This window comes from Gasterosteus aculeatus, chromosome 11 (genome assembly GCF_964276395.1).
Source record: "Gasterosteus aculeatus chromosome 11, fGasAcu3.hap1.1, whole genome shotgun sequence".
NCBI lineage: Eukaryota > Metazoa > Chordata > Actinopteri > Perciformes > Gasterosteidae > Gasterosteus > Gasterosteus aculeatus.
In genome coordinates this window covers 18,184,493-18,208,927 of record NC_135699.1, presented here as the reverse complement: position 1 = coordinate 18,208,927, position 24,435 = coordinate 18,184,493, and the positions used below count along the sequence as shown (strand labels likewise).

General features: G+C 43.2%; 4 protein-coding genes across 10 annotated transcripts in view; 1 reads left to right on the top strand and 3 right to left on the bottom strand.

Moving 5' to 3' along the window:
- Positions 1-1,214, bottom strand: part of caskin2b (CASK interacting protein 2b) — a 29,905-nt gene extending 28,691 nt beyond the window's left edge. For all 6 annotated transcript variants that reach the window (XM_078084253.1, XM_078084255.1, XM_078084257.1 and 3 more), the window contains exon 1: positions 762-1,214. The gene's annotated coding sequence lies outside the window, so the exon portion shown is untranslated. The remainder of the gene's footprint in view (positions 1-761) is intronic.
- Positions 1,215-6,295: 5,081 nt separating this feature from the next.
- Positions 6,296-11,016, bottom strand: jmjd6 (jumonji domain containing 6, arginine demethylase and lysine hydroxylase). 2 transcript variants are annotated; one of them, XR_013451374.1, is made up of 6 exons: positions 10,549-11,006; positions 9,503-9,891; positions 9,113-9,399; positions 8,860-9,009; positions 8,366-8,495; positions 6,296-7,797 (listed from the first exon to the last, which is right to left on the bottom strand). XR_013451374.1 is itself a non-coding variant. In XM_040189813.2 (6 exons), the coding sequence occupies exons 1-6, from the start codon at positions 10,675-10,677 to the stop codon at positions 7,666-7,668; spliced, it is 1,203 nt and encodes a 400-aa protein (XP_040045747.2). In that variant the 5' UTR covers positions 10,678-11,016; the 3' UTR covers positions 6,296-7,665. The 2 variants fall into 2 exon arrangements, 1 of the variants encoding a protein (XP_040045747.2); XM_040189813.2 differs by having other exon boundaries at positions 8,860-8,995; positions 10,549-11,016.
- Positions 11,017-11,123: 107 nt separating this feature from the next.
- On the top strand, positions 11,124-12,640 carry mettl23 (methyltransferase 23, arginine). Its single transcript, XM_040189814.2, has 5 exons — positions 11,124-11,358; positions 11,512-11,616; positions 11,684-11,924; positions 12,002-12,086; positions 12,169-12,640. The coding sequence occupies exons 1-5, from the start codon at positions 11,260-11,262 to the stop codon at positions 12,338-12,340; spliced, it is 702 nt and encodes a 233-aa protein (XP_040045748.2). The 5' UTR covers positions 11,124-11,259; the 3' UTR covers positions 12,341-12,640.
- A 1,686-nt stretch (positions 12,641-14,326) lies between these two features.
- Positions 14,327-23,746, bottom strand: LOC120827152 (uncharacterized). The gene is made up of 5 exons (XM_040189815.2): positions 23,204-23,746; positions 20,008-20,227; positions 19,128-19,417; positions 18,670-18,802; positions 14,327-18,002 (listed from the first exon to the last, which is right to left on the bottom strand). Exons 2-5 carry the CDS (start codon positions 20,153-20,155, stop codon positions 17,986-17,988), a joined length of 588 nt encoding a protein of 195 aa, XP_040045749.1. The 5' UTR covers positions 20,156-20,227; positions 23,204-23,746; the 3' UTR covers positions 14,327-17,985.
- Positions 23,747-24,435: the final 689 nt, after the last annotated feature.

Genomic DNA, 24,435 nt, shown 5'->3' with positions numbered 1-24,435 from the left:
AGGGTCGTTTTTCTGCAAGCAGATCTGGTTCTGGTCCTGTTGTGCTGGTTCCAACTGGTTCTGTTACATAAGCCGTCTACACCCGTCTACACCCATCACGTCCCGCTCCTCTCCTCCACCTCCCTCGGGCGTGTTCCGGTCTCCACGACGAAAGGAACAAAGATCAGGGTCTCAGGGTTCTCTGCTCCGGAGGAAAGTTGGAGAGGACCAGGATGAACCCTGAAGTGTGTCTTCATAGGACTCAATATGAGCCCTTTCCTCTGATGTTTAGATGACCAACCAGATCTCCTTCCACATTCCACTTATCACAAACACACGAACACACGCGTGTTTCCGGTGTCAGCGGATAATTCGGGGATATTCTGATCTGTGTCACACTGGAAGTCTCTGATCCAGTGACGCACGCTGGGCTCGGATTGAGAGCTCCGGGATCCGGTTAAAACGGAACATTTGAGTGAGTTCCCGAGCTCCCTGCTCGCGCTCAACTACGCCGAACTGGAGGCTGTTCTCCAAGGATACAGAAAAGGGTTAATTATCGGAATATTACAACACTCCGCGCACTAATAAGCACGTGAATGACTCCGCATTGAAGCTACGCGAGGGGAGTTCGGAGCGCAGGAAAAACGGTCAAATAGCGGCTGGAGTCTGGTGCGTTAACCGACGACCTTTAGACCGGATCCGCCGGAGGTCTTCGCCCGAACCCTCGGACCACCAGGCTGTAAGAAACCCGACCTCGGCTCAGCTTCAGCGGACTTCCTCACCTGTTTTAGCGAAACGACGGCAGAAACTTTTCACTTTCTCGCGGCGGCAGTTTGAAGTTTTTTTCTCCTTTTGCTGATATTCCGGGAAAATGCCGGTTCCTCCTCCGGGGACGAGGATCTCCGAACGCGTCCGAGCACAGTTCTGATTTGATGTCCGCAGTCGTGAACTTTCGGATGTTTTAGTACTTTTGTCGGACTCCTCGCTAGTGACGCTCCTCCCGGTTTCCCTCCGCTCCCTGAATGCCACATTCTCTCCGCTACGTTGTCCCGAGCATCAAGTTACACGGGACCACAACACAGCATCCGGTCTAGACCTTCAAAGTAAGACCTCCATGGAAGGGATTTATCTATGCCAGCATAAATGTAGTGTATTTTCAATCACATTTAACGGTTTGATTAATTCGTATTGGTTAATTTAGTTGTTTGATACGCTGTGAGAAACATATGAGTGCTTCATTATTAAGTTAGAGTAAAGACATCTAATTGGACACCACTTTGAGGATCTTTTAATTCTGCGCTCTCAAATATCTACATTTTTCAGTCTCACCGATGTGACAATTTTGTTATTTTAAAATTATATAAATCAATAATGGTTCGTTCACATATTCGTCAATGGATGTCTACAGTTGGTGGTGCGTTCAGGTGTGAGTGCATCTGTAAACATGTCAGATGAATAAAAAGGTGAGAAATTCCACAACAAATAAATGATTCCTGCTTTTACTTTGTAGGATTGATCCCATTTTTTCTCATTTAGTTCCGGCTCTTGGTGTTGAGTTTTATTAAATATAATCGACCCTCCCACTTTCTTTCATCTTTGTCTTTTCCAGAGGAAAAAATCATTTTTTCAGCATATTCAATTATTTAAAAACAAATTGAGTTAATTCATCACAACTGTGAATAGTATTATGATCTTAATAAATGAGTTTATTAATTAATCAATTGATCCATTAATTAATTAAACTATTACAATAACATAAATAATCACTTTCAATTCAATTCAATTAATTTTATTTTGTATAGCCCAAAATCGCAAATTACAAATTGGCCTCAGAGGGCTTTACAGTCTGTAACACGACATCCTCTGTTCAGAAACCCTCACATCAGCACAGGAAAAACTCCCCAACAAATGTAAACCCTTCATGGGGAAAAAAGGGAAGAAACCTCAGGGAGAACGAGGAGGATCCGTCTGCTGAGTCTACAATGGATGTCATGTGTACAGAATGAACAACTTAAAATATGTATAATACTGTAGTCATGATAAAGACTGCTAACGTCACATTTAATAGCCAAAGGTCTAATATAAATAACTTCATGAGTTGAGATTTTTTTTAATAATAAAATGTGTGATGTTTCTGATTTCTTTAAACGGTTTCTGTTCGCCATCTAGTGGACACAACGGGTATTATTGTTTCCATCTTTTAATAAAGAAATAACCACACTTCCTTTCAGTTCTTGAGAAAATAAAGGTTTGTTCAATACAAATATTTTTTTTCTGTGTCACAATGTGCAGAAGTTCTTATAATATTGAAGTAGTGGTCATTTACTTCAGTAAGATACTAATATTAGAGCGTAGAAGTACTGATGTTCACAAGCTCAGTTACGGTTCTCCATTTACAAATGTCCTTTATTAATAAGAGAAGAAAAAGAAAATATGAGAAAAGAGAATAGGAATTTATTATGACAGACAAAGATATTTTAATAATTATTTATAATAATGATAATATTATTAATATGGTATAATAATAATAATATCCTAGCTGGTTAAGGTGTACTATTCTATTCATGTTCCATCCATCCATTGTCAAACCGCTGGCTTCCCAGCCAACTTCGGGCGATAGACAGGGTACACCCTGGATTGGTCGCCAGCCAATCGCAGGGCAACACAGAAACACACAACCATTCACACTCACACTCACACATCTACGGGCAATTTAGAGTCCCCAATTAACCTGATCCCAGAGCATGTCTTTGGACTGTGGGAGGAAGCCGGAGAACCCGCAGACACGGGGAGAACATGCAGACTCCACACAGAAAGGCCACTGGGCGGAATCGAACCCAGGACCTTCTTGCTGTGAGGCGACAGTGCTAACCACCACGCCACCGTGCCGCCCGCTCTATTCATGTTGATTTGTTTAATTTTATAATTAAAATTTAAGAGATAGGTCTAAATTGATTAACGCACAAACGTTAACAAAAACAGTATTACCCAGAATGCAGCATTCACAAAGGACAAGAGACAAAGGGTACAGCTGCTTTAAATACATTGGGGAGGTGCAGGTGGTTGGACACAAGAGACGACAATCAGGGACACGGCAGATAATCGAAGAAGAAAAAACACCAGGGCAGGAAGTGGAGTAAACCCAGGGACACGAGAGGCAGGAAACTACAAAATAAAACAGGACATGAACCCACACGCAGCAGTTGTTGTGAGCAAATGTTAAAATGTTTAGTTAAAGTAAAAGCAGCATCAACTTGAGTAAATGAGAAATATTTTATTTTATAATACATCACATAAGGGGTGAGAATAAGGTAATTAAACAAAACGTTGATCTGTGGACAATTATGATTTATTAATAAATTATTAGAAACCATGATTTAAAAACATCAACAGCAATAAATGATGATAATGATGAATTGAATAAACGAAATGCGGTAACCGCCTCAAAGGGAGTAGATCAGCTGCTACTCCATCTCTCCCTCTGTCACCTCCTGTTCTCATTGAGAAAGTTAAGTTTTTTTTCCAAGGTAATATTTCAAAAGAAGTTTTTTAATGATTTTGTTTTGGGGGAAAGGGTTAGAACAATCTAATATTTGAAGAGTATGAAGTTGTATGATATTGAGAACTCCTAAAATGTTCAAGGTGAATATTCTATTTAATAAAAATAATTCAAAGGTTTTATTTTCAGCCGTATATTCAATTAAATTTAATTCAATTCAATTTATATTTTGTATAGCCGAAAATAACTTAAACAACTCAAACTCAAAAATTCGCTGTATATTATATTATATATTACAATGTTATCAAATATTCATATATATATATATATAAAAGTTACAAAAATTAAAGGTAGCATTTGAGAATAAAATCCCAAATTTGTATGGAATGTTTTTTGAGGATTTCCAATTGCTTTCGCAGAAATAAGTACAACATTATGCAAGAAAAACATTTAAGAAATGTTTCAAGTTCAAAACTTAAATTTAAAATTTTTCACATCTTGTTATCAAACTACATATTACCCAGCATGGAGCACAAATTATTGCTTTAAAAGACAAATTTCTTAAAATGTTATAAAACTAAACTACGGCGGCACATTAGAGACAAAAGATTTAAGTTGAAATGTTGGAGAAACGCTGTCAACATTTTGAAGTATTTTGTTCCCAAACAAAGTTTTTGGGAACAAAGCTCTAAAATCATAATACCATAATATTTACAAACAAAACATTACACACACATAACACACAGTGTTAATGAGAATCAAGTCATGATGAATAATGTTACAATGGATCATGAATTAATGCAGAAGGAAGTTTTCATACACAAATTCATATATTTATACATACACATATATAGGACAGGTGAGACAGACAGGTGAGACCCGAGAGGAGAGACAGGCAGGTGAGATATTGATCTCTTCTTGAGAGTACACACTAGTGAACTTGGACTACACAGAGAGAATAATATATCAAATTAAGTAAAGAAATACAATTAAATGTATTGCAAATGTATTGTATATATTTACTGTATACATATTTGGTCAAATATGTCAACGCAGATGATGCAACTTTGTTTACTACCCCAGAAACGAAAATGCTACTAGCTGCACTTAGCTAACGTAACGTTTCCTAACCTGGACAGCTAAAGCTAGCATTGCCCTGACCTGGACACACGCATTTTCACGTTGTATCCGGTAGTCTTTCTTTGTTGATCGCCTTGAAAACGTTTCAAGACGTCTGTCCTGTTCAGGTTAATATCAGCGCACGGCTATTTCACTGGCGTCAGCGTCTTATCGACTCTGAAGAAATTTGAACTTTCACAAATGGAACAGTATTTGTCTCGAGGGGTAAGGAGCTAACGCTTAATTTACTACTGTTAAATCACAGAAAGACATTACACAATCATTTTTTGAATCAAATAGTTTTACACAATCATTTTTTGAATCAAATAGTTTTACCCGATAGTTAAAAACTGCCCAGGTTAGGACTCATGTGTTAGAGCGAGCCGGTAGCTGAAGATGAGAGCTTTTTGCATCGGAAGTAAAACAAACAGAAGAACTGTGCAGTAGCTGCTGGGCTACTTCCATCCCAACATCTACCCTGCAGAGGACCACCACTGTGTCCCTAAAAAACTGTGGTTAAAACGTCCTGCTAAATGTCCACACTTGAAACATGTCAAACGATGGAGTACAGCAGGAAGAGTTGCTAGTTCAACATGTCCCACCTCCAACGTGAGATGTAAGACATGTCCAATGGGTCCTTCAGTAGTGCTGTAAATTCTGTCCCACGTTGAAATACAAGGTGCATGTTGTACTTGTTACTTTATCAGATACTTGTTACTTTATCAGATACATGTTGTACTTGTTACTTTATCAGATACATGTTGTACTTGTTACTTTATCAGATACATGTTGTACTTGTTACTTTATCAGATACTTGTTACTTTATCAGATACATGTTGTACTTGTTACTTTATCAGATACATGTTGTACTTGTTACTTTATCAGATACTTGTTACTTTATCAGATACATGTTGTACTTGTTACTTTATCAGATACATGTTGTACTTGTTACTTTATCAGATACATGTTGTACTTGTTACTTTATCAGATACTTGTTACTTTATCAGATACATGTTGTACTTGTTACTTTATCAGATACATGTTGTACTTGTTACTTTATCAGATACTTGTTACTTTATCAGATACATGTTGTACTTGTTACTTTATCAGATACATGTTGTACTTGTTACTTTATCAGATACATGTTGTACTTGTTACTTTATCAGATACATGTTGTACTTGTTACTTTATCAGATACATGTTGTACTTGTTACTTTATCAGATACATGTTGTACTTGTTACTTTATCAGATACATGTTGTACTTGTTACTTTATCAGATACATGTTGTACTGTGTCACTTTATCAGATACATGTTGTACTTGTTACTTTATCAGATACATGTTGTACTTGTTACTTTATCAGATACTTGTTACTTTATCAGATACATGTTGTACTGTGTCACTTTATCAGATACATGTTGTACTTGTTACTTTATCAGATACTTGTTACTTTATCAGATACATGTTGTACTGTGTCACTTTATCAGATACATGTTGTACTTGTTACTTTATCAGATACTTGTTACTTTATCAGATACATGTTGTACTGTGTCTTGTGGTTGAAATGCACTCATAGTAAGTCGCTTTGGATAAAAGTTAAATGACACGTGATGTGATATTTTGCACTGCAGGACTAATACGGATCATTTAACAAAGTGAAGCGTTGATGCTCGGCGGTGAAATAGAAACAAATATTGATCAAAGTCATAGAAAACATTTTATTGACCAACAAAATGAAACCGATCACATGGAGTCGTTCTGATCCCAGATCAGCTCAGAAGCCCTGAAGGCACCACGTGACCGACCTCACAGGCCGACGCGGTGCCTTCAGGGACACTCAGACACATGCGTGTTCAGAGGCACTTCAGTCCAAAGCCACAGATTAATAACAATGTCCCTTTTATTAATTAAAAAAAGAAAAAACCAACTATTCTCTTTGGACAAATCGAGGCATACAATACTGATTCTACTAAAAGATCTGCTGTAATTATTACGTTCAGTATTGGTTGCGTTTTACTAAATGATTTTAACATTATTGATTAGATAAAAGTGGATTGTGGTGCCAGATGGTCCCAATCATCTAAACATAACAGCCATTCTGCACGTTCCGCATTCACCGCTTTGAGTTTTGGTGAACTTTATATCTTGAAATAAACACATTCAGACTTTGTAGCAAATCAATCAACGATGAAATATTTCTCCTTCTCGCTCAGCTGTTGTCGAACAATCCGGACTAACGAAAAAACAGCTGTAAACAGAAAGCAGCGGTGCATTGTGGGGATCGTAGTGCCGCCAGCTGTGACTCTGCATGAGAACCCAAATCAATATGACGATAAACGAGCAGCATTTCGGCAGCAGGGGACGCAGGACCAGAACCCGTTGAGCCGACCCGGCCTCTGGTGTCACAGCGACGGAGCTAATCAACGCTAACGAGGCACCAACAGTCCGAAGGTGGAGCTCCTCACACCACCCCTGCTTACACTGGATTAACTTTAGTTCAAACCATCTTTCTAGTTCATCATGTGACATGAGCTTATTTAACCCTCCGAACCCTGAAGCCACGTGGCAGAATAACAGATTCCTCTTTCGGACGGTCCTTGAACACATCACGTGCGAGAAGAAAAACCCAGAAAAGGCTTGAAATTACATCTCATCCCATACATTTTATTCTTCACGTCTCATTTAAAATCGCTCCTCAAATAAACGTTAATCAGAACCCTCCGAGAAACTATGACATCACGCTTGATGCATCCGAGACCAGCAGTCATGTGACCGTAAATCTGAAGAAATTTGAACACACACAGAAGATGTTCCTATAAGTATAGTTAGATTATAACATTTAACAGAACGAGATCATGAGAAAGCTCATCTCTTCTTCTGTGGTGCTTTGATCGTTCGGGGTGTGACAGAACAGGTTTAAAGGGGTCCAGTCCAGTTAAAAGCCCCCCCCTCTAGTCTGATACAAACAGAGGTGGACTGAAGGCACCGAGGTGACGAAGGACCTCCAGACGCCCCCTAACCCCCCGCGGTATACGACACAGGGGGCGGAGCCTGCTGCAGGGCCGAGGTCATCGTGACGAGCTCCTCTCCTTGCTGACGCAGTCGTCTTGTCCACCGGCGTCTCCGTTAACAGTCGCCACGCCGGTCCGCCTCTTCTTCCTGCGATGGGACACGGCGCCGCCCTCCGAGCCCGACGCTGCCTGATGGGGTCAGAGGGTCACGCGTGTACGGTTACAACATGCTTCGTGTCTGCACCCGTTTGCAGCTTCAGATCATCGATGACCCGTATCAACAGATGCAGATCTCGTTTCATTTTAGCAGCTGGTCTTTAACATTTATTCAACTGTTCTGACGCCACTAAAACACCAAAATACTAAATATCAGTTGTTTATGTATCCAAATTTGAATGATAAATCAGGTATTTTATTTTTATTGTCATGATGTGAAATGCTTAGTATTAGTAGGTTAAACCGATCATAATTCATCTCTAATATCTATTTCGTATTCACGTGAATTTATTGTAGAGAATCACCAAAAACCACATTCCACAGATGACACCTGAACGCATCATGAAAAGGTTACAATGTTCACTAACCGGGCGCGTGACAATGGAACTGAGGTGAACCCGTTGGTTAGCCGTTAGCCTTGCTGCTAAGCTGCTAGCTCGTCCTGTTGATCTAATCTCTGATTGGTTGTCAACGTTCCTTTTTAAGAACGAATGTCGTGGGACTCCTCGGCGCCTGAAGGCGTTTCAGTGGCTTCACATACCTCAGAGTCGGAGGAGCTGGAGGATGAAGACGAGGAGTCACTGGAGGAGTCCGACGCGATGCCCGTCGCCTCCTGGAGGTCCACTTTGTCCGCCAGCGCCGCCAAGTCGGGTCTCTCCTGCTTCAAGATGCTGAGACGAGCAGGAAACACAAACGGATGTAAGCTGTAGATGAATTAGAGCTTGGTTTAATATTTACCGACGTTGGTGGAACGATTACTCGTTCTTATTTATTTATGATCCAACAGTCATTGGAGACACAGGACTTTATTTTGAAAAAATGAAAATCTGTATACAGCCGGGCCCTGATCTCTACTGTAAGTGTTCTGAATGATTAGGAACAGACGATCGAAGTGATGGAAACTCAACGCAATAATAACACCTTTCCTTCCAAGCGTGAATGTCCACTGGGGCTTGAAGTTCGGTGAATACATGGGACGGTTCCTGGATTTAACTATCAGACGTCCTGGGACGGACTAATCTCCTAACTTCTTACCGGTACCACTTCCTAGAGAGTTTGGGTCGCCCTCGGACCGTTTTGTGCCACACGATTGGGAAGTTGGTGGTGCTGGCGAAGTTCTGAGTGACGGCGATAGTGGTGTCCATGTTGAGGACCACGTGCCACCAGCCGCCTGCAAACACACAGCTAGTGACCATTAATGAACAGAACCCACAGCAACCAGCCGTCTCTACGTTTCATTATGCTTTCAGTTCATGATGCAAGGAGAGAATTAAGCGTAGCCACTGACCAGGAACAAAAACCGTCTCCCCGGGTCTCTGGAGGATCTCCAGCGGCGTGAACTCTGGAGGCCAGTTGGGCTGCTGCGTTCTGGGATAAACCACGCTAAACCAGGTGATGGCCTCGTCCTGCTGGTTGCCCCCGTCCTCTCTAGACACCTTGATCAGCTCGCGGGGGGTGTTGGTGGGGAACAAGCACCACCTCTTGTGTCCATGGACGAGGGCGTTCCACGCGCTGGTGCCCAGCGGGTCGATGTGGATGCCGGTACCGGAGCGAGCCGGGCCCATCACGAACCACCTGCGAGGAGCCCAGAGGACATGGTTGAGCCGAAACATCCTCACTGCCCACGATGGACCAACCGCTCGCATAGAGCTGCGCTACCAGCTGACAGAGCGCGTACCTGTAAGGTGGGCGGCGCTTCTCGCCGGCGAACTGGAAGAGGTCGTCCCTGAAGAAGACAGGCACCTGGTAGTCCTCCAGCAGCTTTCGGCGCTTGGCGTGTTCGCCGTAGCTGCTGTCAAAGATGTAGAGCGGGCTATCGTCACTGGTGGTCTCCAGGTATTCCATGTAGTACTTCATCTTCATCTTCACAGAGTAGCCGTCGTTGTCCTCGCCACACTTGAACTTCTGGTTACGGTATTTGCGCTTGAGGCGCTCCAGGGTCCACTTCTCGCGGGCAGGCCACGCCTCCTGGCAGCCCTGCAGCACCACTGGCCGGTAGGGACGCTCAAAACGCCGGATGAACTCGTCGGGGCCGAGGTGGTGGGCATCCACGCGCTCCACGTTGTCCTGGAACACGGCACGTATATGAGCTACACAAGCAAGAACATGCTTCCAGCTCTGTTTGGATCGGTCACGGATTAGTATTAAATGACCGATACGACACACAAACACAGCGTGCATCTCGACTACGGGGCCTTCAACACCCCGACGACCTGAAATCAGACCAAGTATCTTTTCTTTAAACCAATAGTCTGCTAAATCTGTCAATCATTGACTTTTGTGTCTTTGCATTTAGTGCACAGAAATTGTTAGTTATTTTATAATAGTATTATTTATAATAAAATATATAAAAAAATGAATCTCAGAGTAAACCAACTGCTTTCCAACTATTTTAAAAAAGGTTAACAATTAGAAATACACTGCTTTCCTCTGAGGAAGTCTGAGATGATTTTAAATTGAGGAGCAAAGACCAAAAACCAATTTTGAAAACGCACTTTACAATTTAGCGCATAATTAATAAACTCATTATGTATATTTTAACATTGTTAAGTAATTAAATAAATAAAATAGTAATAAGAGTACTTAAAAGTAGGCGCTAAAGTAGGAAACGAAGTTAAACCCCAACTGATGACGTCACATGCTCAGTGTCTACGTGACGAGCTGCACTACTGCTGTTAGCCGAGGCGGGCTAGCTTAGCTCCGGATGCTACATCGACAAGTTACCTTCACGGTGCGGTGCGACACGTCGAAAGACCCGTGGTAGTCGTGTTTGATCCAGTCCAGCGAATCCTTCAACTCGGGTCTGGCGCTCCGCCTCGCCTCTTTGATCCTCTTCTTACTTTTATGATTCATTCCGGCTCGTTGTGTGTGTTACGCTACAGCTGTTTAGCTAGCGAGCTATCGAGCTGCCCCGGGGCTGGTGTAGAAACACCTCCACCAGCCCGCCCTGGTAGCCGGCTGACTGCAGCGTTCCGTCTTTAATTGATTGGACAATGAACCCACGAGTCGGTTAATGTGCCAAACGCGTGCTGACAAACGTGCAGACGCGTCTAAACAACCTCCCCGGAGGGCCTAACGTTACATAAAACCCTGAGAAGAGGGATGCTAGCTGGCTAACGCGCAGCACATTGCTCAGGCAAGTGTTCGGCGTCTTAACGGCCCGCCCCCGTTGCCGGAACACAAAGCCCATTGGCTCAAAGCGCCCGCGAGGGCACGACGTTTATTGGATGCGGTATAAATTAAGTTTTCCCGCCAGACAGTTACGTTGTTGTGATTGGCTGCCTGTGCGCTTATGCTTCAGTTACAGTTGACCTGGAAGTCGTTGTTAGCGTATTAATGACAACACAGGCATCGGTTAAAGACGGAGAGTTGTGGCATCTGGAGTTGTTGTTGTTGTTGTTGTTGTAGTAGTTTAAGGAGGCATTAGTCCGCCCGATGGAGCACAGAGGAGCGGAACCACCGAGCACAGCATGCAAAGTGTTCACGTTTAAAGACAAGACGAGTCCAGCTTCTCTCTCTGTCTCCATCCCAGAGGTAAACATATGATGTCTCAGAGTCCTCTTTCATTGTAATTATGCAATAAGTAATTTACTTATTAAATATTTGAAACAAAACCAAATGTGATGACATGGTGACGGAATGTGTGAGGTCATGAGAGAGCAGCTGTTAACCGTGAGGCCCCCTCAGGTCCTGCACCCACACTATGGGATGTACGTGTGGCCCTGTGCGGTGGTGCTGGCTCAGTACCTGTGGACGCATCGAGAGGCGCTCGGAGGCCAAGCGGTGTTGGAGGTGAGCGACCGTTCTTCATGCCCCACGTGGCCATCTTTAACCCCGCCCTCTTTCTATCGGTGCTCAGCTTGGCGCCGGTGTGAGTCTGCCGGGCGTGGTGGCCGCCAGGTGCGGAGCGAAGGTGATCCTGTCGGACGGCGCCGCGGCCTCGCTGTGTCTGGAGAACTGCAGGCGGAGCTGTGAGGCCAACGGCCTCCTCCGGGCCGTGGGCGTGGTCTCACTCACCTGGGGGGAGGTCTCGCCTGAGCTCCTTCTGCTGCCCCGGCTGGACGTCATCTTGGGGTCGGACGTCTTCTACGAACCTCAGGGTGAGTTTCCTGAGGTCCCGGCGCCCGGAGGCCTGGCGGCACGACGTACTGACCCAGTTCCTGTGATCCCCTTTCAGACTTCCAAGACGTCCTCCTGACGGCTGCTGTCCTTCTGAGGAGAAACCCCGGAGCTCAGTTCTGGACCACGTATCAGGAGAGGAGGTGCTTTATCGAAAGTGATTAAATGTGTGGTTTGTAACACCGCTTGTCTTCACACCCTCCTCGTCCTCCTCGTCCTCCTCAGCGCTGACTGGTCCATCGAGGCGCTGCTGCACCGGTGGAAGCTGAACTGTGTCGACGTTCCGCTGGAAGCCTTCGATGCAGATGAAGCTGAGCTGGCTGGATCGACTCTACCGGGAAACCACAGCGTCATCATGATGATCATCACCATGGAGACGGAGGACGCGGTCCCCTGACAGCTGATCCTCGGTGTCCTGGTGGTGATCGTCACCATGGCAACGGAGGACAAAAACCTGTGACACAAGTTGAGTGGATGTAAAGAATGCGTTTTCTGTCTGTTAAAGATTAATGAAATATTCACAGTAGAAAAGGTTTTGAAGGCCGAGGTACCGAGAAGCTGCTTTGAACCTTCAACCAAAATATATTTGAGTCAACAGATAAATCAACTATTGAACCATTGACTTATGCTTGTTGTTTGATGTTTAGACCAATCGATTAGTTGCTTGAAATAAATAAAAACAGGATATCAAGCAGAACTTTTCAATGAGTGGATGAATTCATCTGGATTATTTCATTGCAACATAAAGATGTTGCTGAACTTAAATTAACTTTTAGTTTTATACATTTCTATGTTGAAACCTTTAGGTATAAATAACCTGTATTATTGTCATTATTAGTAATAGTTAAAGGGATTTAAAACACAGCAACAAATATGAAGTTCCCCAAAACAAATAAATAACATAAAAGTTTTCATTGGAGTTTTTAGTTTTTTAGTTTCTTGTGTTTCATCACAACAAAAGCTCCGTGAGTCCTGAAATGTGATCGTAACTAAAGAAGTTCATAAAACCGTCTCATTGGGACAAACGGAGCGACCTTCAGTCGCTGCATCAGAGCCTCCTTGGTTAATCTGCGTGTGTCATGTGACGCCGGGAAGCAGTAAAAGTACCACAAGTGCCTCTGAGATGCAGTAAAAGTACCACAAGTACCTGTGTGATGTAGTACAACATGTTACCTCCTCCACCTCATCACCGTCAGCTGTATTTTGACACATTGCCCCACCTTCTCCTCCTCAAACCTCCATCTGTTCTCATTTCATGTCTTTTGTCTCCTGCAGCCGCCCATAAATCCTCCTTCTCCTCCTTCTCCTTCTCTCCTCCTCCTCTCCTCCTTCTCCTCCTCTTCTCCTCCTTCTCTCCTCCTCCTCTCCTCCTTCTCCTCCTCTGCTTCTCAAGCTACACCCACACACGTTGGAGCAAACACTCTTTCTCATTCTCCTTCTCGTTCCAGTATTGTCCTCCTTCCTCCTCCTCCACCCTTACATCTCCTCCTGCAGCCTCAGTGGTGAAGTCTCTCAATAATTCACAAGCATCTACAATTCAAATTAAGCGCAGCCCCCCCCCCCCCCCCCCCCCCACACACCAGTGACGAATCAGACCTCTCTCCTCCGTCCCATCATCCCGCCCCCCTGCCCCTCCCTAGCTGGTAGTTGCCGTGACAACCCCGAGTCCTAGAAACAGGGTGTAGGAGAAAACCCGCAGCCCACTCGTCTCTCTTGCCCCCCCCGCAAAAATAAGCATGCACAGGAGAACATTTTAAGAAAATAAAAGCTTTTTTGAAAGACTTATTGAGGTGTAGACGTTCTGCTGTGGACACGACGCCGCGTGTCTCCTTCCCACCATGAATCAAACCTCAGACATGCTGTGAGTAAAGAGATCTGATGGAATCCTTTAACTATTAAAAATGTTCTATTTCAATAAAAGGGACAACCCCCTGGAGGAGGACGAGGTCTGAAAAGAATCCACGGCTTCAACCATCTTCATTTCAGTGCTCCTCACCCAAGTTACTCCCCACTTATGTAAGAGGTGGGCGTCGCCACGTGAAGCTTTGTGTTGGTTGCCATCTTGGTTTTGGGCCACTGCAGGTCCCCATCACTGGTTGCCAGGGTTACGTCATACCTTTTTAAACTAAGCATCGTCTTCATCACCTTAAGGGATGTGTGTCTGTCCTACTTGTTCTTATTGTTCATACGTTACTGGCGGTTTATTATTACTGGCTGTGGACAGTTTTACTGTTGACTAGTGTGCTTTGTCAAACGAATAAAAGTATTTCATCATCTTAAATAACCCTAGTTATTTTACCACAGCAACATACCGAAATATCTTATCCCCTTTATTAAGTATTTCACATGAAAATGGAATATTCTCCGATAAAAGATATCAAACTTAGGATGAGGACATGTTGTTTTATTTCATGCTTCCTGTAATCCTGAGAATGAAAACAATGTTCAGCCTTTGTATAAGAGGCTTTTTTTATATATAGATAAATACACATATATTGCACCGACACACCCATTTAATCCAGTGGTAGAAGTGTCATTGAGGAGGTGGGATTGGACTGGGACTAAGGATTATCCTTTATGGGATTATTCCATCTAAGATTATGGGATTACTCCCTCTGGGATTATCCTCTATGGAATTACTCCCTCTGGGATTATTCCATCTAGGATTATGGGATTACTCCCTCTGGGATCATCCTCTATGGAATTACTCCCTCTGGGATTATTCCATCTAGGATTATGGGATTACTCCCGCTGGAATTATTCCATCTAGGATTGGGATTACTCCCTCTGGGATTATCCTCTATGGAATTACTCCCTCTGGGATTATTCCATCTAGGATTGGGATTACTCCCTCTGGGATTATTCCATCTAGGATTGGGATTACTCCCGCTGGGATTATTCCATCTAGGATTGGGATTACTCCCGCTGGGATTATTCCATCTAGGATTATGGGATTACTCCCTCTGGGATTATTCCCCGTGGATGCTTCACATGTTAAGGCATGCACAGGCACGGAAGGAGTCCGGTGTGTGAGGAGATGAGAGGGCGTAGTGAGGCCTTTTCATGCCCCGCCCACCTCACCGTGTAGAAAAAGCCAGCAGGCAGCGGATTGATCGCGAGCGTTACAAACAGCAGGTTATCTTGAGATACAAAAAGATCCAGAGGATGGAAATAGAAATACAAAAATACAAAGACCAGGCGATCGGCGTCAAAGGGGCTGATGGCAAAATCAAATAAAATGAATTAATAATCATGTTACACACCAATAAGGAAGAAAAGAAAGTTTGAATAAGGAAATACTATCACATGACACGTCCAGTGAACCAGGAGAAGTTTTGCAGAAGTTTCTCAGCATGTTTATGATCGCTGTCATTTTACACTCATTCATATTTACTGCGTCTGCTCGTAGTGTTGAACTCCTGTCTCGTACTCACATTAATACAGTAACTTACAGGAAGACGTGAAAGTATTTGGTTATTGTGTAAAGTTGTCTTTTTTTTATTCAGATTTAACATTGAAGTACTTCCCTTTAATTAGAAATTTTCCTCACGTATTTAGCTGCATTTGTATGTGCGTCACGCGAGTTTAAGAAGTTTACGCAGCCGTTTTCTATTCATTAACTCAGGAGTTGTTGTATTTACAGAACTTGTGCCAGTGGTATTACACATAATTGTACATTCATATCATAAAATACAACGTTAGTGAGTGAGAGAAAAACCACGCAAACGATAGCGGGAGATTTAACAGTCAGTTAAAATCATCAAAGTGTAAAAACACTGGAGCAGCTCTGAGAGGCAGCGCAAGCACAGCTACTAGTACACAACCGTGTACAAGTACACAACCCCGTCTATAAACATCCGTGTACAAGTACACGACAGCGCAGAACTCAGAGAAGCTAGCATAGGTACATCGAGCTGGGAACATAGTATTGCATAATGTGGTTAGTAAACAGGCATGCTACGCACACAGTCTCAGCCTGACCTCACCTGACCTCACCTGACCTCACCTGACCTCACCCTCTCAGTAAAAACTCCCATGTGCAAGCTGTTGGTTGGTGAGTAGCGTCCTCGTGTCCAACGGAAGGAAGATCCGCCCCCTAAATTGTTTATTCACAAAGCGCTGCCCCGTTAGCGCTCCGTTAGCGCTCCGGCTAATCGAGGATCTTCTGTAAAAGCACTGTGTAGTAAATACTGTAAACATGCAGAGGGTTATAAGAAGATGAATTAGCTCCACGCCAGAAGCTCATTTCCTCAAAGTTCTCTGTAAACGTCCCGTCCTCGCTCGGCTCGGTTCGGCCCGGCTTGATCTCCAGAGGACGAAACTGCTGACTCACGAAGGTCAAGCTGAGCTCTGAGTTATTGTAGTTAAATATCACGTCTTTAAGTCAACACAACAGCTGCTTCATGTTAGTGTAGGGCAGACCGGTACTACTGGTACTACCGGTACTACTGGTACTACTGGTACTAATGGTACTAATGGTCCTAATGGTACTACTGGTCTAAATGGCCCTATGGTCCAATAGTCGTACTGGTCGAAGTGACCCTAATTACACTACTAGTAACAATAGTCCTTATAGTACCACTGGTACTACTGGTCCAAATGGTTCCTATGGTCCTAATGGTACTACTGGTACTATTAGTACTAATATTGTGTCCCAGATGCTGACCCCAACCTAGTCATGTGTTCAAACTGCTCATCAAAGAAAGTCAAATACAGAAATAAAAGCTGGATTTTGCTCTTGATCTCCCACAATGGTGGGAGAAGTATTCAGAACGCGTACTTTAGTAAAGTAGTGATACTTCAAGTAAAAATACTTTAAAACACTTATGATGCAGAATAATACATATTATAGTTGCATGTTCATCACTTTGAGCTCTTTTTAATGATTTCATGTACTTCTGGTAGTTTAATCAGTGAGAAAACATCATCAATTTATTAGTAGATTATATTTAGTTCTAATAATCTGAATCAGTTTAAATAATAAAATGTTGGACAGTTTAAGTATGAAGTAGCAGAATATTGAAATATTCCAGCAAAGTACCAGTACTTTAAAACGGTACTTGAGTTGAAAGAGCAGATAATACGATTTTAGTCAGACTTGTGGGAACAAAATATTTATTATTTCTATTTGCGTTTGTGATTTCTCCTAATTTGTTTGTTCAAATGTAACTTTTTGTAAAACGAGATGTCACCTCGGAAACACAGTACTTGAGTAAATATTGTACTAAAAACAGTTGAAATATAAGTACCAGTGTGTTGTTTGAGGTCCTGTTAGTTCACAGTGATACAGTTCATTTTAGTTTATATTTTTTATATTCTATTCTTTATAAGTGTAAAACCTTAAATAGCATGTGGTCGAGTAGATGAACAAGGGCTCGTCCTTTGAGGTACTGGCACCAGATTAGATTTAAATGATGCGAGCTGGTTTACGGGATTAAATATGTATGTTACGTAATAGAAAGATTCATCAGGATTTCAGACTCAGAATCCAAAAACGCGTCTTGGACCAAAAGGACAAACACTTTTACATGAGAACATCGATATAAGCAGCAAACGCAGAAGCATCTGGAGATCAACATCAGCAGGCGGATCCTTGAGTTTAGCGCGAGTCCACCACCTTCATACCACCTTCATCAGCAGCACCATCTGGATGATGAGCATTTCACAGTTTGTCTCCCACCCTCAGTTCAGCTCTACGTTTTTCATCATTTGGCATCAAACAGTGGAAACACACGGTGATGGTGAGCCGGACCTTTTGCCCGGAGACGAAATTACCCTGTTTCCACGGAGACGGATGTTGGCTTCCAGCCGACCCCCCGGGGGAACGTGGCCAGAAGAAGGTAAGCAGGAGACAAGCTGCTGGCGCAGAGTGAAATGAGCATAGCGTGATGTATTGGTTGGAGGTCGAGCGGCAGGCAGGACGTGCTCGTCGTGCAGCAAGAAACAACAGCAAAGAACAGGAGCATTTTTTTTCTTTTCATCCGGCGCAGGCGATCGGGGGTTGGGGGGGCGGTGGTGTGTCGGTTGGGAGGCCATCTTCAATCAGGATTTCAAAATCACTGGAGGCAGAAAGAAGGAAGACGGTCTGAAGTCAAAGCGTTAGTGTCAAAGCTGCATTCTGTGTAGTGACCAGCAGGGGGCGACTCCTCTGCTCCCATAGACGTCTATGAGGAAATGACTCTTCTTCTCTGTAGTGACCAGCAGGGGGCGACTCCTCTGCTCCCATAGACGTCTATGAGGAAATGACTCTACTTCTCTGTAGTGACCAGCAGGGGGCGACTTCTCTGCTCCCATAGACGTCTATGAGGAAATGACTCTACTTCTCTCTTGATTTATTCCCTCAGTAAACATTGTAAACATGAGTTTATGGTCTCAGTCTCTAGTTTCAAGTCTTCTTCAACACAGCGTGATGTTCATTTAGTGACTGATGGTCCATTAAGGGTCAAACAGACCATAAAGCAGGGGATGATTTAGGGCGGGGCTACACAGTGATTGACAGGTCTCTACCAGGCGTACACGGCGTCACTACGTCCTTATATGGTCATTTCCTCTCCACACTGCTTTAATATTCAAATTGCTTTTGACAGAAGAACCAATATTTTTGTTCTGCTCTTGATCAGAACCAAAGAACGTTTTGAGGTTCTACTCTAAGACATTTCCAGAGATACCAAAACGTTGTGAGTCCTTTAGTCTCACAACATCACGCTGGAAGCCGATGCCACTTACGTCCCCAGTTGAGGGCGATGCCCGCAATGATGATGACAATCCCTCCCAAGATGGCCACCACGGACAGAATCATGGCGTTGCGGCCCAAACGGCGAGCACCATCCACGTTGCCCTGCTGCAGACTGTTTCTGGACTGAACAGGGAAAACAGCACAGAAGAAGTGTGTGAGTCATTTGCTCGCTTAGCCTAGCTTAGCATAGAACTAAGGAGCTAGCCTGGCTCTGTCAAATGTCTACCAACGCTTTTAAAGGTCACGATAAACAGGTTTCTCTGAAGTTGATAACAATAATTTATCCTTTCCTGGTCGCTGGTGTTTTGGATTATTACTCGGCGGGAGACACCCACGGGGACCACGGTCCTCCCGTCTTTGTGTCTCGCTTCTCTGATGGTGGAACTTGAACCTGAACTAAACGGCACCATTGCGCCTGGTTTTTATTCCTTTGCAGCAGCAGTCGTACCATCACGGAGAAGGTGAGGGCCACGATGTTGATGGGCCACAGCGGGCAGAAGCAGGACAGGATGGCGAGGATCAGGTAGTCCCGCGGCTTGGACCCGTCAGCCGGCGCCTCCGGCATGGCGCTGGGCCGACGGGTGAGCGAGGGCCTCGGGGAGCCCGGCGCCAATGAGCCGGACCGGCTGGCTGGGCCGGGCCGCCCGTTGGCGTGACCGCCGGGCTTAGCGTGAAGCTTGGGCGTCACTGAGGAGACGGTGGGGGAGGAGTCCGCCGCCAGGGGGCCAACGCCGTTACCTGGAAGGGGAGGAGTCAGGAGGGAACGTCTTGAGCAGGAAGTAGAGGACTCGGACATGAGAGATGCAGACAGGAGATGTATATATATATAAATACATTATGTGTGTATATATACATATATATTAGTGCAGGGCACGTTAACACGTTACCCAAGATTATTTTATTGCACATTAACGCATTTGGCTCTGAATACACACCAGGGGTCAGGGGTCAGAGGGTAATTGGGATTGAATTACCCTGTTACCCTGGTGGAGTATCTATATGGAGGGAAAGCCTTTTGCTGCCACATGTCACGTAACCATGGCGACGTCACATAATGATTTTTCCTTTGGTTTTAAATGCACAAACACATGAGTGACACAGCGATATATAACACGCTATCTCCTCACTGCACGTTGCAATGGCTCATGGGTAACTCCTTCGGAAAGGGTTCAAAATGTCTGAGAGCCTCACACACTCAACGTTATATATGTATATATATATGTATATATATATATATATATATATATATATAGTCTATATAATGTAATGTAATATATAACAATATACAGACATACATCTACACGGTAAGTACATATGTGTGTATTTACTGTTCTCCGTGTTGTCGCTGATCACTGTCAGGTGATCCATGTCCTCTGATCGATTGGCATCGTGCCCGTCCGTCGTTGGGGGCGGGGCTTGTCGCTCTGCTGGCTGTGAGGTCACGGCCTCCCCTTTGTGCTGCTGGTTCGCCTCCATGGTGCTGCTCTGCCCAGAGGCCACGAGGTGGTGGAGACAAAGCGGTGACGGAAGAACGCTGAAGGCCGGGTTCTGTGACACAGATCATAGACGTTATTCATCGACTGATCAATCGATCAATCGCCGATCGGATGCCGAGCCCCAAAACAGGAAACTGCTCGAACATAAAGCTGATGCCGACGGGATCCATCAATATTCGTCCCTCGTTATCTGAAGACGAATCCGTTTAATAAAGTTTGGCCTTTTACTTATTTCAGGTTGTATGTTTGTTTATATATATATACACGTAGGCCTCTGTATATATGTAAAAATATATAAATATATACTGTATGTGTGTGTTTATATACATCTAATCTTGATAACAGAGAGGCTCCGGGTCTCTGAGGGGGGCGGAGTCTTCGTTCCCACTGACCAATCAATAGTATATTGTGAAACAATCAATCAGCTGCAGATATATAAACCGGCAGCTTCAGTACCCGGAGCCCTGTGAACCCCAAAGCGCTGCTGTCATTATTGTTTGGTTGCCACCTTCTCTACGGCCCACGAGCGCTGTTTGACTTGATAAAAATCCTCCAAACTAAGATAATCATTTCTTTTTGTCACCAGATTCTGTTCAAATTATTCAATTTTCAGCTTCTCTGGGAAACTTTGACGTCATCATTGATTCTTCTGAGACAAACAGTTGAGAATAAACCCAAGAAACTATGCCTGAGTACCAGGACGTGGACACAGAGCAAAGAGGACGTTAATATGAGAAAGGTTTAACATTATTACGCCTCATCTTTTATTAACATTGTTAACACTGGTGGAGACATGTGGGATGTTCCCACTACGTTTACAGATTAGATTTAGGATTTCTGGTTTATGTCATCATAAGTATTTATTCTGTTCTCTGTCTGCAGCTTCTGTTTCATTTTGAAGGGAAATCAAAGCGACGGAGAGATGAAACGTGACAGAAGCTAAAAACACCCTGTAACTGTTTTGGGGTCATCGAGTACTTGTACTTCGCTTTTAAAGATACTTTCTACTTCTACCTTCGCAGGATTAAAAAAAAAGCTCCGGCAGCACAAAGGTAAAAACACGGATTAAACAAGAGCATTTTTTATTTCTTATTTAATCGTTTAATTTTAGACTTGATTTATTGTCTCATCTGGTGTCTCTTCACACAAAACGTGTGTTCAGCAGACAGACCCCAGATCAGCACTTTGTCAGCTGATGCAGCGTCATTTAAAACCACTTCTTCAAACGACCTTTGTAAGAAAATCACATAAATCTCTGTTCATCCTCACAGAAGTACTGCGATGCTGCAAGTACTATCAGCAGTACTCCTTACACGCCAGCTTCTATAATTATTGATATTTCACATCAAAGCCGAAACATTTTTCGATATGAAGTAGAGGAGAAGTACAAAGTGTGTACTCTGATGTTATGAGAGCTCAGGGGTTCTGAATATGTTTAGTATAAACTCAAGGTACTTGTACTTCACATCTGGTGCCGTTGTACAATCACTGTTTTCTTAGGGTCGGTTTGGTACAGGTGTACTTGGAGTGCTCACAGGGTGGTATTCGTACTCCCCCCAGGGTCACTAAAGGGGGCGGGGTCTAAACATCAATTAACCTGCTGAGTCTCGTTAAGGCGATTAAGTGAGTCCCTGACGGAGAACCATTAAAACACCACTCCTATTAAATACTACTACGAGTACTAGTACTACTGCAGCCACTACTACTACAGCTACTAGTACTAATACCACAACTACAGCTACTACTAGTACTTCTGCTATAGCTACTAGTACTACTACTACTACAGCTACTAGTACTACTACATAATAATATAAAATAAGACTATTTGTTCAATGTATTTTCTCTGTTAATGAAATCAATGTCTTCTATATTTTGATTTATTGGAGCATATTTGTTGATATATCAGCTGATCAGCTGATCATGTTGATTATTGATTAGAATAAAACTAATTCTGACATAATTAATAAATAATAATAATAAATAATAAACATTATTATTATATCAAGTACGACGGCTTGGATTTGTTTGAGGATTCAAAGACAAAGGACTCAGGTGACCTTTGACCTTGGAGGTCAAGACCAGAAATCACATGTGGCTACTTCTTGAAAATGCACTTTGACCTTTTTGATCTTTAGGACCGTTTCATCTGAGTTCAGCAGAGAGCTGCTTTGTTTCTTGTTCTTAGGAACGTTCCTCACCGAGTGAAGAGGAGAGCTGTTCTATTCTCTAGTGCTGAGGAAAGGAGCTTCTATGCTCCTACTTAGCTCCTCTTGGTTCCTCTTCTTGGTTCCTCCTCTTGGTTCTTCCTCTCTGGTTCCTCCTCTGTGGTTCCTCTTCTTGGTTCCTTCTCGTGGTTCTTCCTCTCTGGTTCCTCCTCTTGGTATTGACATATATATATATATATATACATATATATATATATGTATATATATATATATATATATATATATGTGTGTGTATGTGTGTATAATAGTGACACCTTCACAACGATTGACGACGCTTTAAAAAGGTAAATAGAAGTAAAAAGTACCATGAATACAGTAAAAGTACTTCAGATTTGTACTTGATTACATGTACTTTCCAGCGCTGTAAAACGAAGGAGAAGGAAGGAAGATCTTCATCATCTGTTATTCATCTCATTATTTGAGTATTTATACATAAACTGGAGGTGAATATTTGATTGATGGGGTAATAGTAACAATCTCATCTCCGAGGATAAAACCTCTTTCTGATTATTATGAATATTTCATATTTTGTTGCGAGGACACGAATGTTAACCGAGGGACGGCTTCTCCGCGCTGAGACAAAACCCACAGTTTAAAATGCAAACAGGAGTTTAAAGAATACACATCCACGGGTTCTGCTTGTGCTTCAAAGAATAAAAGCCGGGGAGATGCTCCTAAAGACGGCACGTCTGACCCATAATGACACATCGCGTGCACATTGCAGCGAACACACGGGAGGCGCGCTGCAGTCCGACACACCCACCGGAACAGACGTCCCGCGGGACAGGAGACACGGTCCTCACCTGGTCCTAGTCCCTCATGGTGTCTCTGCTGCAGGTCCAGAGGTTTCACATCGACAACCAGCGCCGCAGGAAGGAGACGGCAGGGATCTGATGGATGGAGCTTCTTCTAGATGAATGTGAACTGGGTCTTTGGTCGGGATCGTGGTGCTGCTTCTTTCCTTTGATGCAGAGCGGTGGGACGTCGCTGCAGCAGCTTTCTGCCTGTTCCACTGCAAGAGGGGAGGAGGGGGGGGGCAAGACTGTGTGTGTGTGTGTGTGTGTGTGCGCGTGTGCGTGTGCGTGTGTGTGTGTGTGTGTGTGTGCACTACAGTAGCTTCCTTCATCTCCATCTTCCACCGGTGTGAAGCTCCCTGAAACTAAAACCACTGACTGAAACTCATTTTCAAATTAAAGGCTCAGTATTATTCTTTGGGTGAGTTATGTTCTATATAGAAATATAGACATTTATTTGTAAAATTATATCCAGAAGAAAAGGAAATCTACTGATGATGAAAGCAATAAGTATTATCGATATATAAAAACATTTGTGGTTGTAAAAAGTAGATTCATACTCATGAAAGGTATAAAGAAGAGCTTTGAGGATAAACGAGATTCAGGTGAAATGTAAACTATATATACATGTTAAAACATTAATATAAGCATTTTGTCTATGTATTTTACATGCTTGAGCATTTAAAGAGCGCGGTTAAGAAGATGAATAATCCACAAATGTCCTTATGAGTCGTCATCAATTTCTTCTCCTAGCATCAAAGAAAGAGAAAAGCCCTCTTATTTTGAAGGAGCCCTAGCCCACTTCCTGTATTACCTTGTTTCTACCATTGACTTACTGCACCTTTTTTCTGTCCCCATCCTGCTGAGACTCTGCTGACAGAGCAGAAACCCAACAATGCACCATTCACCGTTTACTACCACACATTATATTACCTGTTCATGTACATGTTGTACTCCATGTTTAGTGTCTGGATCAATAACAGCATGAACTCTACATACATACAGTTGTGTATATGCTGTATATATATAGATATATACATACATTTAAACAATTGTATGTATTATTTGATCGTTATCACGTTTATTACCTTAAGATAAGTAAATGGGACTTGATTTGAGGTTTTTTGGATTGTTAAGGGGCAGATTAGGAGTGGGAATAAATCATAAGCAGCGGGCAGCAAAGGTCGGGCGCTCACATGTCTTCGCACCTTGTGGGGAGATTCTGGTTGATGCTGCCGTGC